At 29.1% G+C, this 16198-nt stretch overlaps 1 protein-coding gene across 3 annotated transcripts; it reads left to right on the top strand.

The window, feature by feature from the left end:
- Window positions 1-11652: 11652 nt before the first annotated feature.
- LOC101217648 (transcription factor TGA7) lies at window positions 11653-16198 on the top strand. Of its 3 annotated transcripts, none has more exons than XM_004138597.3 (10): window positions 11653-12041; window positions 12387-12528; window positions 13143-13324; window positions 13424-13498; window positions 13626-13685; window positions 13768-13848; window positions 13918-13975; window positions 14193-14464; window positions 14978-15199; window positions 15706-16198. In XM_004138597.3, the coding sequence occupies exons 3-10, from the start codon at window positions 13157-13159 to the stop codon at window positions 15886-15888; spliced, it is 1119 nt and encodes a 372-aa protein (XP_004138645.1). In that variant the 5' UTR covers window positions 11653-12041; window positions 12387-12528; window positions 13143-13156; the 3' UTR covers window positions 15889-16198. The 3 variants fall into 3 exon arrangements, with proteins under 3 accessions (XP_004138645.1, XP_011649911.1, XP_031737433.1); XM_011651609.2 differs by lacking the exon at window positions 11653-12041 and adding an exon at window positions 12191-12207; XM_031881573.1 differs by lacking the exons at window positions 11653-12041; window positions 12387-12528 and adding an exon at window positions 12532-12746.

Raw genomic sequence — 16198 nt, 5'->3', positions numbered from 1 at the left:
GGAAAGGGAAGAATCAAATTAGTGTGAGAAAAGAGAGAAATGAAGCTCAGAGAGTGTGAGGGAGGTTTGAATATGTGAGACGTGGCAGAAGAAGGAGCGTTGGATATGATTGGGTTGAAGAGAGCGAGAAGATGGTGGAGATTGAAGGAATCTGAGAAAGGGTGTGTTTGGTTACGGGATTAATGGTGGGAATGGAATTAGAATAGAATAAGAAATAGAGAGTATCAATTCTAAAGGTATCATATGTCCCTTTTTCTAAAAATAATTTAGAAAAAGAAAAAACCTCATTTATTTCTTTTCTTTTCTTTTCTTTTCTTTTCTTTTTTTCCATAAAGAAGAGATTCTTTGTATGGGTTATAACTTCTAGTAAATCTCCTCATTTCTGTACACTATCCCAATCAATGGACTACATTTGTAACAATAAAGAAAGACCGATAATTTCTATATATTTTTTTGTAAGGTAAATATATGAATTTAAAAATTACATTAAAAATCAAAATTTTGTTAAAATAAAGTATTATTTAATATATATTATAATATAAAACTTCAAAATTAATATTAAAATACAAAAATTCATAGTGTGAGTGAAGCACATGTTCCTCTAATCTTTTAATAAATCCGTCTCTACAAGACTTATTCTTCATGCTCTCTCTTTCTTTGTTTTTTTCTTTTTCAATAAACTCAAATCGTTATCATTAAAAATATTTCATTCAATAATTAGATTTCAAACTAATCCTTTTTTATATATGATTGGTGGGATAATTTGAATTGAAAGAGATTGTGCATATATATAAATTTAAAATGATCAATTCAAATACAATGACAATAAAAAAAATATAAAAGTTAAAATAATGATATAGGAAATAAATAAATAAGTATAGAAGAAGGTAAAGGAATAATGAGATATCCTTAGTTTTTCACCTAAGGAGGGGGGAATCTGAGTTAGGGTTAGACGCAAACGGTCGTTTTCGCACCAAAAATAGTTTCTCTCTATTCTCTAATTAGACATCATCATATCCAACGAAAGTTTGATGAATTTTGCTCTTTTTGAAAATGTTCATTGATTTTTTTTAAATAACTCAAAATATTTCCATTAGGATCATTTTTTTTTTGTTTAATTAAAATACTTGTTCATACACTCTCAAATAAGATGAATTATTATGAATAACAAAAAAAAGTTATATACAAAATATAACCCAAAAAAAAACTTAAATGAATTATAAAGAAGTTGATAATTTTTTTTAGATAATTTCAATTTTTTGTTACATTTGAGAATGACTGATGTAGAAGAATGAATTATATCAATAATTACTACACTATCTTTAGGTAGGTACAATAATAATTCTCATAAAATGGGCATTTAGAGCAATGTACCTTTGACAACTCTTCAAGGTGGAGCTATTCCTAATAATTACACCTTTTTATAAAAAAAAAAAAATAATTTTCAATAACAAAAAAGGAAAATCACGTTCAACCAAACAAGGGATGACAAATGTCGCTAAACATTAGGTTATCAACATTTACTATTAACGTTGCGAATAAAGATTATGAGCCTATTTTTTTGAGATAAACACGAGGTTCTATGTTTTAAAATCAATTCATAATAAAAATAGCAATCAGAGAAGAATATGTAATTAGTTCATTTTCTTCGATAACTATTTTTCTTGTACAACCTAAATTTGATTTAAGCGTTTAAGACGTATTTAGAAACCACGACGATGTATTTTAATTGGTAGATATGGTTGAAGTTGTGAGTAGCTAAATTGCAACCACTTTTTGGAAAAGAATAATAAGCTTTTAAGCTTTGCAACAATTTTATTTTTTTGAAACCTTTGTGATTTGTATTACTTTTTTTAGTTTAAAAAGTGAATAAGATATTTGATAATAGTGTTTCTTTTATAAAAAAAAAAGTTATTTGATTCTACTTTTGTATACGAGAAGCCGTCTATTTCAAAGTGTGTGGGTCAACTACTACTCCATATGGTCACAAAAAGTTAAGTTCTCTTTAACATGTGTAGGGACATTCTTTCTACTATGAGTGCAAATCTCATCTATCAATTTGGTTTTCAATATAAAATTTATCATTTGTTTGGATTTGTTATTGGTAATTTTAGATTGAAGGATATAATTGACATTTAGTACAAATAGAAACGATAAAGTCAGTAAAAAGTATGATATTGGTCAAATGGCGACTAAAGACACAAAAATGGACCTAGGAAAAGGTTAAGCCAACAATGTGCTCAGTCTCAAGCAAGGTTGAGACGTGTTTGGCCTTGGAGATTGCTTTAGGCCCATGATATGACCCAAACAAGATGCTCGATCTTAGCTATGTCGAGATCGATCCTAGACAAACATGGAATTGGTCTTACCTCTTATGGAATTACAAGAAATAATCCAGATAACATTTTATATAAATACATCATTACTCTCAAAGTCTCTAGCTTTCATGCTCTGTCTCTTATTCTCTAATTTAAGCATCAGAGTATGTGGCATCAAATCGATGTACGTCTTTTTTTTAGAAGTCACATTCATCGTCTCCTTCATGAACAAATTCAATGTTTGGTGTTACATGAAAGTTAAAAGTAAATTTACATTTTCGTCAAGATAAAATTGAACCAGGGATATATACCCTTTATAATAAACTTTAACCCATGTCACTTTTAGTATTTTAATTATAATATGATGCATGCATTTTTTTTTCTTCTTTTGTTTAAAGTCATCCATTAGGATGGTGCATATATGTTATATGATATTTTAATCTATTAAAGAAAAAAAAGTTTAAAATTACATTGTTTATTTTGAAGTTTGTTCGTTTTATCATCATACTTTTAATCGATGAACTAAACTCCAACTATCTTTAAAAAGTATGGACCAAAATGGTAGTTTAATAATAATAATAATAAAAGAAATATATCTAACTTTAATTTAAAAAAGAGATAAAAAAAAAAGACTTAATTCAAAACAAAAACAAACGTGAAGATAAAATTGAAAATATGAATATACATAGGACCTAAATATCCATACTTTAGTACAAATGACACAATATAAATTACAATCACTAAAAACAGAAATACACCATGATTAAGACTTACATCTCAAAACAACATCCGATCAAAACATTTTTATTGTTTTTCAAAAACAAAACCCAAAACTTCCAATAAACATTCAAAACCCTAAATTCCCTCTTCAAATCGTTCTATGCCAACCTCCCATCAACTCAAAAACATATGGTTCAAAAATTGAGAAAACCGAACCAACTCTTTTTTTCTTTCAATTTGAATTCTTCCACAAATGGGCCAGCTCAGTGTACCAAATAAGTGGGCTGTGAGTTTCGTGCCACGTCAAAAGGAACTCCTAACCATTGGGCCAGAGAAGGCCTGTATTTTCAGTCTATAATTGTTTGAAGTGATTGATGGGCTTGATCGCTTGGATAATTTCCCATATCTTAACAAAAAAATTACAAATGACCAAAAATAATTTTCTTAACAAAAAAAAAATGTCATCATGAAAAATATTTCTAATATAAATATAATAGCTTATATTACAAGAATATAACTACCAATCACGTGCCAACAAGTACAAGAGCTTAGCTTACTAGCATCTTTCACAAAATTTGTAGTTTGAATCCTCTTGTCCTCAATTATTGTACTAAAAAAAACAACAAATCTCATGTGTTGATGTCAAATTTTGACCGAGCATTTTAAGGGAAGAGAGCTTACTTGCAAGTACAGATAAATCTATACATCGGTTTGGTGTTAGCACAACCACTTTGATGCTTATGTTAGAAGATTGTAAGAAGAATAAACTATTTTAAACTGTGTGAATTGCTTACATAAGTTGTCCCTTCGACCTTACTTATAGGATTTAGTCCCTCCCTATTTAGTCGACTAGGAGTGACCCTTCCTTAGTTTGAGGCCGAAAGACCCTACATGCTTACCGAGGTGCATTAGAGTTTTTTCCCTCTTTAACCTAGCTTATGTTGGGCTTTTGGCCTTTAGGATTTTATCATGAGCTTGTCTTCGTGAGTAGTCGAGGCCAATCGAGCCCATTCTCTTTTATTTCTTTAGTATTTTCTTACCATTCTCTAGAATCCACCCTCACAACATGGATTTCTGTATAAAAAAGAAAACACTCATGCCTGTGGTGTATGAATCTTTATGAACTAAACAAAATATAATTTATAATAAATTGTTATTGAAAACCAACCATATATATGTAATGTCTTAAGTACTAAAAGACATATTATAAACAATATTTTTGTTAAAAGTTGAAGCATGAGACAAATATGAATCTTTATAAAAGACACTCAAATATGGTTTAAATTATATTAAAAGAAGAAAAAAAAAAAGTAGAAGAGTGGTGTGATGAGTCCATAGGGAAAAAAATACAATAATTTTGTAGGGGAATTGGAAGTGATATATTTATTTATAAATTTGGGTTTTGGGTGACAAATTCATCACTCTTAAAAACACTTTTAACACAAAAAGCTTTGCTCCCTTTTCTTTTTCTTTCTCATTTGTTCTTTGCTTTATTGTTATTATTATTATTATTTGGATGCATTACCTTATGTGTATTATTATTTGCATCTCTCTCTGCCCATCTTTAGGTTCCTCAATTATTTGGCTATTCCTTAAGTAAGAATCTTACTGGGTTTTATTTTTTAATATATGTTTTCAATTTTTTTTCCTTTTGAAAAATTAAATCTCACCAAAATTGTTTAGAATGAGTTGTCAAAAAGTCACAATGTAATTCAGAACTTACGGTTGAATTGACGGGTTTTTGGTTTGATTTATATTACCAAAATCTTACTGTTTAGTTTTGAGCATAATCATTATTCTCACCATTTTCACGCCTCACAATTTTGTTTATGCTCCATCATCGATTTCTCATTATTCCAATAGTATTCCTCTAATTTTCAAGAATTCTAATTACATTTGACCACGATGTTACATGTTTAATATTATGACAATTACAAACACTTTCTTTACCTATTTGGTCATTACAATTTTATAAATTTTGCAACGTTTCTAAGCTTTTGTCTCAAGGTTTTCTCAATTATTTGGCTATTTCTTAGTTAAGAATCTAAATAGGTTTTCTTTTTCTTTTTTCTTTTTTCTTTTTTTTTTTGTTGAAGAAAAAACAAAATGTAAAAAAGAAAAACACTTTACATGCAAACACCTTTATAAGACCACATGAAGGCAACAGAAATAGGAAGAATTTTAGTTTTAAAAAAAGGGAGAAAAAGCAATTCCAATGGTTGAGAGTGTTTCCTTCCCTTCCACCACCAAATACTACATTCCAAGAATAGATTACATTTTCACACTCCTTTTACTTATTACTTAATTCTCTTCACAATTATTTCTCTATAACTTTTCCTTTTCCTTTTCCTTTTCTTCCCTTTAATATGTAATTAATTCTTTCAAACTTTTACTAATCTTTTATTATTGTTTATCATTTTATGCGTTAACATTTCACATCAAACGTTTTCTAAAACTGAAACAACTAATTATGAATCTATTAGTTTAGATCTTAAGTAAAGAACGATGTATTCTTCTTAGCAAGTGAGATTCTTCTTTTGTTTATACTTCTTTCATTGTCGTAGTTTTCTTATTGACAATTTTTTTTTGTATGAGTGCTCGTCAGTTAACATTGTCCTATGCTAATTTTGAAAAACAATTGACATAAAGCAATAATTAAGCACTAATTAAGTCGTACTCAAGATCTTGGTCATTCCATAACGCGACAATCAATTTATTACCACTCAATATCTACATCAGTTAATTAACCCACAATCTTTCTTATTTACCAAATTTATGAATCATTATAATTGAATTATATTATTGAGATATAAATTAAAGAAAAAATATATATATATATACAATTTTCTTTTAAAAAAAACTCAACTATAAGTATAAAATGATTGAATTAATTCATTGTCATCCCTATGATAAATTCACAACTAATATTAGATTAACAAATGAAAATATTGATAAATCAATAGTTTATATTAATTATTATTGATTTACAAAATTACAATTCCTCTTTTTTTCTCTTAATTTTAAATTCAATCAAATTGATGTACCCTTCCAATAACATAATTTATAATTGGATTGATCGTGTCCTTAATTCCAATAACAAATACATATAATTTTCTTGCCGTGTTTCTTTTCTAAGTAGAATGTTATCATAATTTAATATACGTATTTTTTAAAAAAATCATAAAGTGTTGAGTTATTTATTTAATAAGAAAAACTAAAATTAATTATAGTGCAAGAAAGATAGAAGAATTAAGATAATCAACAATATAGTTTAAAAGGAGAGGTTACACATGGACTATACTTTAAAATTGTAATTAAAAGAGAGCCACCAATAATATACACATACACACACACATATATATATATATATATGTATGTATGTTATTGTTATATTATTATAATTTATTCCATAAAGTGATGATATTTAGAGAAATTCATGGCCAACTTTGCCATATTCTATATTCAATGAAAGATATCAAAAGATTCTCTTTATAAATTATGGAGAGAGATGGGTAGATTCTCTAGTGTTTTCTTGGTTTAATATTATGCAACTCTTTTACTATAATTATAACACACACACAAATATATTAATTAAATTAATAAACCTTTCTTTTAATTCTTACTACCTTTTAAAATTTTAATTCAAACAAACAACAATTTAACCTATGGTAATTTCAAAATAAATCAATTCATGATTAATATATTTTAAACTACAAAGGTTAATACTTTTCTTATCTATATAAGAAATTAAATTAATATAAAGTAATAAAAGAATTAATATGGACTAATTAACTAGCTATTTCTTACATATTATATAGCCAAAAATGTTAATTGTTCTATAACAAATTATTAATTTATATGATAATCTCGTTTCTAAGTTTGTCTTAAAATTAAAAAAAAAATTGATAACATTATGTAATATTTATTACTTTTCATTATTGTCTTTTAAATTTTAGTTTTATTAAAAAAAACTTATCAAACATATCAAACATTTCAACAACAAAATTAGGTAGAAGGCTCCACCATATAACAAATACCTTAGCTTGAATCCACCGATTAAATTTTATTCGTTTTATTTTTATTTTTTTAACGCATCATCGCATTCCTTAGGTGCGTCATATTATTCTTTAATTAAATGAAAGATCGAACATTTTACGTATTAGATCTTCACGTTTTAATATTTTTAGATTGTAAATTTGAATAGTATATACAATAAATATCTAAAACATAGTATTTTGATGGGGGGATTGGGAATCTAAGATGTAATCCAAGATTAGTGGTTACCTTAAAAGTGGTTTAGGAAAATAAAGAAGTGAGTTAGTTATTGGGTTTATTATTAATTAATAAAATGAATAGCAATAGGTGATAGGTGTTGGACAATGGACATTGTGTTGTGTGCATCATTATCATTATCATTATTATTAATCAAATTGATGTGGCCAAATATCCCAAAGCAAAAGAACCTTACTTTCCTTTACTTTTCTTTATTTTTTATTTTTTTAATTTTTAATTTTTTAATTTTTTTTCCTTTTTCCTTTTTTCTTTTTCTTTTCCCCCAAAAAAAAAAAAGTTGACGTCTCTCTTATTTATTTTTCCTTTTCATTTTATTATTTGACGTAATCTCTCATTTCCTCTATCTAATTCAATCCTTTTCATTTCTTTGTTAACTCAAGAATATCTCTGTTTACCAATTTGTATGGAAGCAATGGCCCAACAAAACCCACAATTATATATAAATACTTTCAAGATGGTTAGGATTGGATCGGGTCGAAGAATTTTAGTGTGAGAGATGTGTATACAATCATTTAAAAGAAGATTGGATTCGCGAGAGAAAAATAACTTAATTAAGATTAGTTATAATTAAGTATATGAAAGAAGGAATTGAAGAAGATTTGTATTTCAACGTGTCTATGGAAAAGTATATGAAACAAACGTGGTTTACCTGAAATCGCCTGTCTGGTGGTGACGTATGTGTGTGGTAGGAGAAATTCAAATATTGTTATTTTATCTACTTTTGCAAGTCTTTTGAGAGTTCTTATATTTATATACTCTATTTCCAAAACCTTATAAATTAATCTATTTTACGTGTGAACTTACTATCGAGTCATTTGCTTAGATAGGTTGTCAAGTCATTTACAACATTGAGCTGAGTTATAAAATCACAAGTCAATATGCACATTCAAATAAAGATTATGTACGTATTAGGTAACAAAATTATAAAGATGAAGTTCTTCTCAGAGAAAAAATGCAAACATGAGAAAATGTAGAAGATAAGGCTCTTCGATAATAGTGTAAAATTCAATAACAAACACTAATTTTGTTAAAGGTCTTTTTAAGTACAACTTAGAGTGGGAGAATTTGAACTCGAAATCTCATGTTGGCATAACAAACACAATTGATAATTGTTGAGTTAAATAATTGATGAAGTTTCGGTAAAAAATGTTTTGAACAATTTTTTTTAAGGAAGGTGACATATAGAGACGATTTCAAATAATAATACAGTGTAGAATGAAATTTGGATAATATTATAGAAATTAATTGAACTAATAGTTATATACTTATAATAAACTATTTAAAACTTCCGAAACAAATCAAAATAAAAATAAAACTTTGATGAACATCAACCGTACATGATGTTACGTAAAGTTAATGCGGTATGTTAGAACAATATATTATATAAAAATGATGCATATATAATTTAATAATCAATGTATAATTTAAGTGATTTGTTTTATGATCATAATTAATTAGTGCTTAAATTCATTTAATAAACTCATAACTGAAAGTTTAGAGTAATTAATTTGTCCTAAATTTGACAAGTTAATCATACTTTTAATTCTTAAGTTTTTTTTAGTTTAATTTCAATTTTGTTATATTTTTAATCCTTGAGGTTTTTTTTAGTTTAGTTTTCATTTGGTTACTTTATTTTTAATAAGTTATAAATAATGTTTCCACTTATTTTTCATCACTATTCTCAATATTGTTTATAATTTATAATCTTCATGTATTATTAATTAACTATCTCAGATCAAACATCAAAGAAAAATTAGATCGAATGACAAAAACATTTAAAAAAACAGCTCATGACTATTTTTTGCATATTGCGAATATGGCATAATAAGTGATATCAGACGGTAATCATAGAGCTATCAGACAGTAATCATAAGACTATAAGTCTCATCACATTTAAATTTGCTATTTTTATAGATTTAGAAAATGTTGTGACATGAGCTCTATTATCATAATTTTTTTTTGCTACTTTTGCAATACCCCAACATTAAAAACTCAAAGTAAGAAAGGTAAAATAATGAAATAAATGAATAAAATCAAAACTAAATTAAATATTCAAGCATAAACAAAATTTAACATAAAAATTGCATTAGATGACAAAAAAAAAAAAAAAACTTATACTACCTTTTTTTGCCTATTACAAAATTTTCAAATATGAGAGTTATTCACTTTTAAATTTATTATTTTTATAAATTTGAAAATGTAACTGACATATGATAGAACAAACTTTTTCGACTAAATTAGTTATGTTATTTATAACCTTCTGTATAAAATTTATTTTATACATATGGGATGATAAATTTAATCTAAATCAAATACACACAATTTTAATACTATTTAGATTTACAAGCAGGCAAATTAATAATACACATATAGGTTAAGCACTTATTTTTTTTTCTTTTATAATTTTCACACTCTTTTCAATTATTTACTAATTAAAATTGCAGTTGAAAAGAAATAAAGACATAAAAGAGATAATGGGAAAAAATATAAAAAAGGAAAGAAAAGGGAAAAGAAAGAAAAAAAGAAAAAAAAGAAAGATAGGATGGTGGACAAGTCAGTCCAAATATAGATGGAAAAATGCTTTCTCATCCAATAAATGCACAAAGAAGCTTTTCTTTTCTTTTCTCTTTTTTTCTTAATTAAAAATAATTTTAGCATCTTCTTTATATGTCATCTTCTTTTATTCTCTTCAGTCCTCGTGAATGAATGAATGTCTTTGCTAGTAAAAATTATATTTGATAAGAAATAAAAATAACGCTTTCCACTGTTGATTCTTTTAATAATTACTCTTTGTTGTTTAAGTTTGAAAAGAATTCGAGTATATCTGTTTCTATTTTATTTTACAGAGAATTGAATCTTCAATCTTTAGAATGAAAGACGATACTTTATTCTGTTATGCTTATATTGACTAAGAATTCAAAGTATTTAAGTTTTAAATTAATAAAATACTCTAACATTTATATTCTTGCTTCCAAAATACAGGTTTAAAATTAAGAAAAATATAAAAACGGAATCTAATGATGGAATTGGTTTGGGATGGATGCAATATCTTTCCGAACATCTCTTCTTTTAGTTCAATAAGAGGTGGAAGAAAACGTTGAGTTAGAAGGATAATTGATATATTGACTAATTATATTTAAATTTGTAGGAACCAAATAAGACGTATTATTTATATTTATATTTTGATAATTTATATATGAATTTTTATAATTTTTATTCGTTTCAATTATTTAATAAATGATTAAAAGATAATTTTCATATAAAATTCAAATGAAGAAATGTTAATCCAATTTAAATATTTTACTATAACCTCATTTTCTTTTAAATTTACATGATTTAAATTGTAGAACATTTTATATAATCTAAATTAATTGAAATAAGTTTAGAAAAAAAATGTTATAGATAAGTTAGCATTCAAAATTTTATTGTGTATCATAAATAGGGAAGAAGAAAAAAAATTTAATTTAAGAGGATATAATAATTTAAGTTAAAAGTAAAAAAGATTATAAATATTTTTTAAAAGAAAACTTATTATTATTATCTTACAAATTTATAAAAAAAAAAAAAAACAAAATATTTATACTTCACACCAAAAATGGACTTTCCATACAATTTTGTAATATTTTACAACATTTGCAAAAAAATTTACCATTCCAAAAAAGATTCTTACAAAATTACTTTTGACCTTAACTGAACAAAATTCAACGGAAATAAACTTTATGGGTCTAAAAAAGATTATTATAAAATTACTTTTTTTTAGGTACAACTCGAGAGAGCATCTTAATTGTTGAATTATACACTCTAGCTTTTATATACTTTTAATCTACGTGTTTATAATCGATGAAATGTTAAATGGAATCCAATGATGGGATTGATTTTTGATGAAATTGACAGTCAAATTATGTTATTTTTTTTTTTCTAAACAAAATTTGTAATCTTCATTCGTTTAAGAATATTACATCATCATATTGGAAATTGAGAATTACAATTCCCCCAATGAAGGAACAGATGAGACATTTTTTCAGTGAATGAAAATGAAAATCAATCTTCCTTTTTTTTTCTTTTGTGCTAAGAAAATATCCTTCACCACTTTGTTCAAAGATTCAAACTCCATATTCTCTCTCTTTGAACTTTGAATTTTTGTTGTTAATGGAAGCTCTACTCTATCAATGGCGGTTTTAGAGAGGGTTAAATGAAGTAATGTTTAATTAAAATTATTCTTAGCCAAATTATAGTGCAATTCACTTTTTGTTGTTAATATAATATATTCCTTATTTCTTAGTTGTTCTTCCCCGCATATATATAAACCTTGCTTTGCTTTCATCATTTTTGGCATATAGTCTTCAACAAAGAGTTGATTTTGAAGTTTTGGAGTAATCTAGTTATTGGGTTATTGAGGGATTGAGGAATTTGTGCGAGAAGCTTCAAAAGACTCCGAATCTATGGCGAAAATGGATGGTTCATCTGATCTTATAGAGGAGCTGAAGATGCTGATTCGAATATAATTAGAAGAACGATCCAAATTTCATGGCTGAATAAGGCTGGGCCCAATATGAAAGGGCTCCACAGTTGGCAGTTTTAGTAGTTCATTTTAGAAAAGGTGTGGCAATGGACATCAACCTCGAGACTGCAGTAGATTCATGGTGGACAGCCGGAAATGGCAACGTCGTCGGAAAATGTACGTTAACTGGACGGAAAGAGAGGCGTAAGGTAATAAAAAATGGCGTAGTTTAAACTTTAAAGCATAATTATTGGGGGGGTGGTTTTGCTTATCATTCGAGAAAAAGAGCTTAAAAGAATCCACGTAGTTGTAATCGAATGGCACGGTAGCTTCACTCTCCCATGGTGGAAAATGAGGTCATATCGACGTTAACAGGTGATTGACAGTAGCATTTAGGGCAAAAAAACAAAGAGAAAAAGGGGGGGAAAGAAGAGAGAGAGAGAGAGAAGGAAAGAAAAAGTTAAAAATAAACTTGTATATAAGTTAGGTTCTGTATCTTTTTTCCCCATTGTTGAGTTGCTTTCTTATTCTTTGTGTTTCTTTCCAACTCACAGGGAAGTGAATGAGCGAGGAGCTGCATTTCCTTGTTATTTTATTACATTTTGAAGGCTGCATCATTTTCATACCTTCTTTAATCCTCCCACTATCTCAGATCATTCTGTGGTCATTTTCTACTGTTATTGCACTTGGATTCAGGTGGGTTTGCAACTCAACTTGTTTCATCAAGAAACAAAAACACCTGTGTTTTTCTTCTTCCTATTCTTGTATGGCTCTGTCTAAGGAATCAAAACTGTTTTGAGTTGTTCTTTTCTGAATTGAATTTGTCCCTTTCTTCTTCTTGCTGTGCGCCAACTTTCTTGTGTTAGTTATTGCTTAGAAATACAAATTTGGCCCCGTTTTGCTTATACACACAAGTGAGTTTATTACATGTGGGTGACACTTGCTACAAGTTTCTTTTCAGAATTGAAAGGGGATGGGAATTTGAAGTTGTGTTCATAATTCAGTTGGCTTTGATTTGTGATTACAAACCCAGTTCTTTTTTGTTTTGAATGAAAGGAGCCTATTAGATGGAATAGTTTCTAGAGAATGATCAATATTTTGATGGGTTCCAAAAGCTGTTAACTCAACTGTAACCTCCTTTTGTTTTTCCCTGTTGTGGTTCTTCAATTCTGTTTTTTCCTCTTTCCTGTTATTCTTTCTGTGATTTGCAGTTCAATTATTCTGTATGACATACCTTTTTTCGAAGTTGAAAGATGGATGTATTGTCTTTTTCACTTCTAACACTTGTTTACTATTTTCCATCTTTTCAGTCCATTTTACTCTTATGATTGGTCAGCAGAGTATGAGCTCTTCATCAACTCAACTCTATGCTTCAAGAATGGGCATCTATGAGCCATTTCATCAGATCAACTCATGGCCAAATGCATTTGGTAGCCGACTAGATACGAGCATATCACCTATTACTAAAGTGGACGACTGTGTTGACAATAAAGTGAGAATACTCTATATTGGCTCTTGTTAGAAAATCTGAGTTTCCAAGGTTATCCTCTTGTTGTTGGATTCTGGTCATTTTTGTTTCCTGACTTTGTAGCCCGAGTTTGTTCCTTTTGAATCGATGGATCATCTCGAGAGCAGTCAAGAAATGAACAAGCCAATCGACGATAAGGTAAATAGACTGCAAACCATCTCTCTCTCCTGCAATCTTCATTTCCTTTGTTCTTTTCACATGTTCCGTTTCCTTATTTTCCTTTGTGCTCTAAGTTCTGTGTACCTCATCCAAAACACATATGCAGGTACAAAGACGTTTAGCACAAAACCGGGAAGCAGCTCGTAAAAGCCGTATGAGGAAAAAGGTGCTGAAAGGCAATCATTTGTATAAGTTTTTGTTGAGTATCTGATGTGTGATTTGAGGACTTATTGAACTATGTTTTGCAGGTTTATGTGCAGCAGTTAGAAACTAGCCGTTTGAAACTGGCACAGTTGGAGGAGGAGCTAGAAAGAACTAGGCAACAGAAGGTAAGATGGAGATCATTTTTTCTTGTACAGTCTTTATTGTGTATGTTAAACATGAATTCTTTGTTGCAGGGTAACGGCTGCTTAGTCGACACCAGTCACATCGGATTCAGCGGATTGGTAAACCCAGGTTTGTGATTCTACGGAGCTCACCTCATACCTTAGTTTTCATTAACCAGTTGAGCTTACTTGGTAGCCTTAGCCTTCCTCTGTTTCGTTATCATTCGACAAACGGCAGGAGGTCTTTATTTCTCTTCAAACACAAACATAATTCTAACTGTACAGTTCTTGAAAGAGAGAGTCTTTGAGTTGGTTTCAATCTGAAATTTCTGCTATTTAACTTTCAGGGATTGCTGCATTTGAGATGGAATACAATCACTGGGTTGAAGAGCAACAGAGACAGATCAACGAACTTAGAAAGGCGCTGCAAGTTCATACAACTGATATAGAACTCCAAATTTTAGTGGAGAGCAGCTTAAACCATTACCACAATCTATTTTGCATGAAAGCCAAAGTTGCAAAGGCTGATGTTTTCTATTTAATGTCTGGTGTTTGGAGATCATCGGCAGAGCGATTTTTCCTCTGGATAGGCGGATTTCGCCCTTCGGAACTGCTAAATGTAAGAACTTATGTCTCAGTTAGCTTGATCTTAAACAATTGTTTGCCACTTACTCCATACTATGCATTCATTTTATTAGTTTATATTACAACCGTGTTTGGTTTGGTTTCGTTTTGGTTAATTGTACATTGGTTATGCTAAAAGGTATCAGTTATTATTTATATCGGAGCTTGGAATATATATGTTTTCTAAGGGAATTTCGCTTCCATTTTTATTCCCAAGTAGAATCTGATGAAGTATCAGAAGCAATCCTTTGGAAATCATTACCAAAATGTTTAGTCCTATACTTGATGATCAATGATAGATAACCTTTGATTGACATTTTACTGAAATTGAACTTTACTACGTCATTGTTAAGTTAATATATTCTTCTCCAGTACTCTCAATATTCGGTTAGTCGTCACTATTTCGCATATGCCAACATGTGCACGTTCTCCCCTTTTGCGTTATATAGCCAAATAACAGATTGGTATCCTAGTTTAGATGGTAAAAGACTTTCATATATGATGACAGGTTCTCAAACCATACCTCGAGCCTTTAAATGAACAACAAAGAGCAGATATCCACAAGTTGCAACAGTCGTCTCGGCAAGCCGAAGATGCACTCACTCAAGGAATGGAAAAACTGCACCAGAATCTATCCCTCAGCATTGCCGGTGATCCTATAGGAAGCTATATTTCTCAGATGGGTGATGGAATGGAGAAATTTGAAGCATTGGAGAGCTTCATAAGCCAGGTAATTATAGCACATTCTTCCAAATTAAATGTAGTTGATTGCCTTTCTGTTCCAACTTTTTTTCTCACATTCACTTAATTATTCTACATACATATATGCTTGCTTCCTCTTTCTCTTGTACGATTGTGGCATGATTTCTAAGTAAAATATTTTCCAAAATCAAATCTTCTCATTAAGACTTTTCATCCTAGGTACTGGCTAACTGATTTCATTAGCATTAACATTTTTTTCTCTTTTTAAGAAGTATGTAATCTGTTGAAGCAGATTCTATATCTTCAAAATTATTCATATCTTCAAAATTATTCACTTCTTGTAGAGTACCAAATCTCAAACAGAAAGTATCCCTTCCTCAGAACCCTTTGTGTAGAAAAAACAAACTGCTCAAGATGCAATTGGCTTATGCTATTGAAATGATCTGCATTTGTATTTCTTTACAAAAAAAAACTAGAATATGACAAGTGTATGACAATAGTTTTTGCTTCGATCCCGAATGCTCACTCGTTCAGCCGAGTGTGTGTTACTCTTTTCTTGAACAGGCAGACCATCTCAGGCAACAAACTTTGAAGAGAATGTCTCACCTCCTAACCACGAGACAGGCAGCACAAGGCTTGCTCGCTTTGGGCGAGTACTTCCACCGTCTCCGTGTTCTTAGTTCGCTCTGGGCCACTCGACCTCGTGAACCTGCGTAGCCATGAAAAGCTCAGAGATGTTCTATTCACCATAATATTCAATACCATAAGGCATAGGACTACAAGGAATGTATACTTTTGCCTCTTATGTAAAAAAAGGGATGCAAATCCTGTTATATAAGTTTCACTGCTAGCCACATTTTAGTAAGCAAGTTCTTATGGTTTTCAAAATGTAAATATCAATAGTTCTTATAATGCTGCAGATATAAGCAACTTAGTTCATTAATTTTATATAGAAAAATTATATTTTTGTATGCTTCCAGTGTCACACTTGGATTCTTATAGGCAAATAATTCCACATTATTTACCA

This window comes from Cucumis sativus, chromosome 2 (assembly GCF_000004075.3).
Source record: "Cucumis sativus cultivar 9930 chromosome 2, Cucumber_9930_V3, whole genome shotgun sequence".
Classification (NCBI taxonomy): Eukaryota; Viridiplantae; Streptophyta; class Magnoliopsida; order Cucurbitales; family Cucurbitaceae; genus Cucumis; species Cucumis sativus.
The sequence above is the reverse complement of the archived record's forward strand: the minus strand, read 5'-3'. Positions and strand labels throughout refer to the sequence as shown.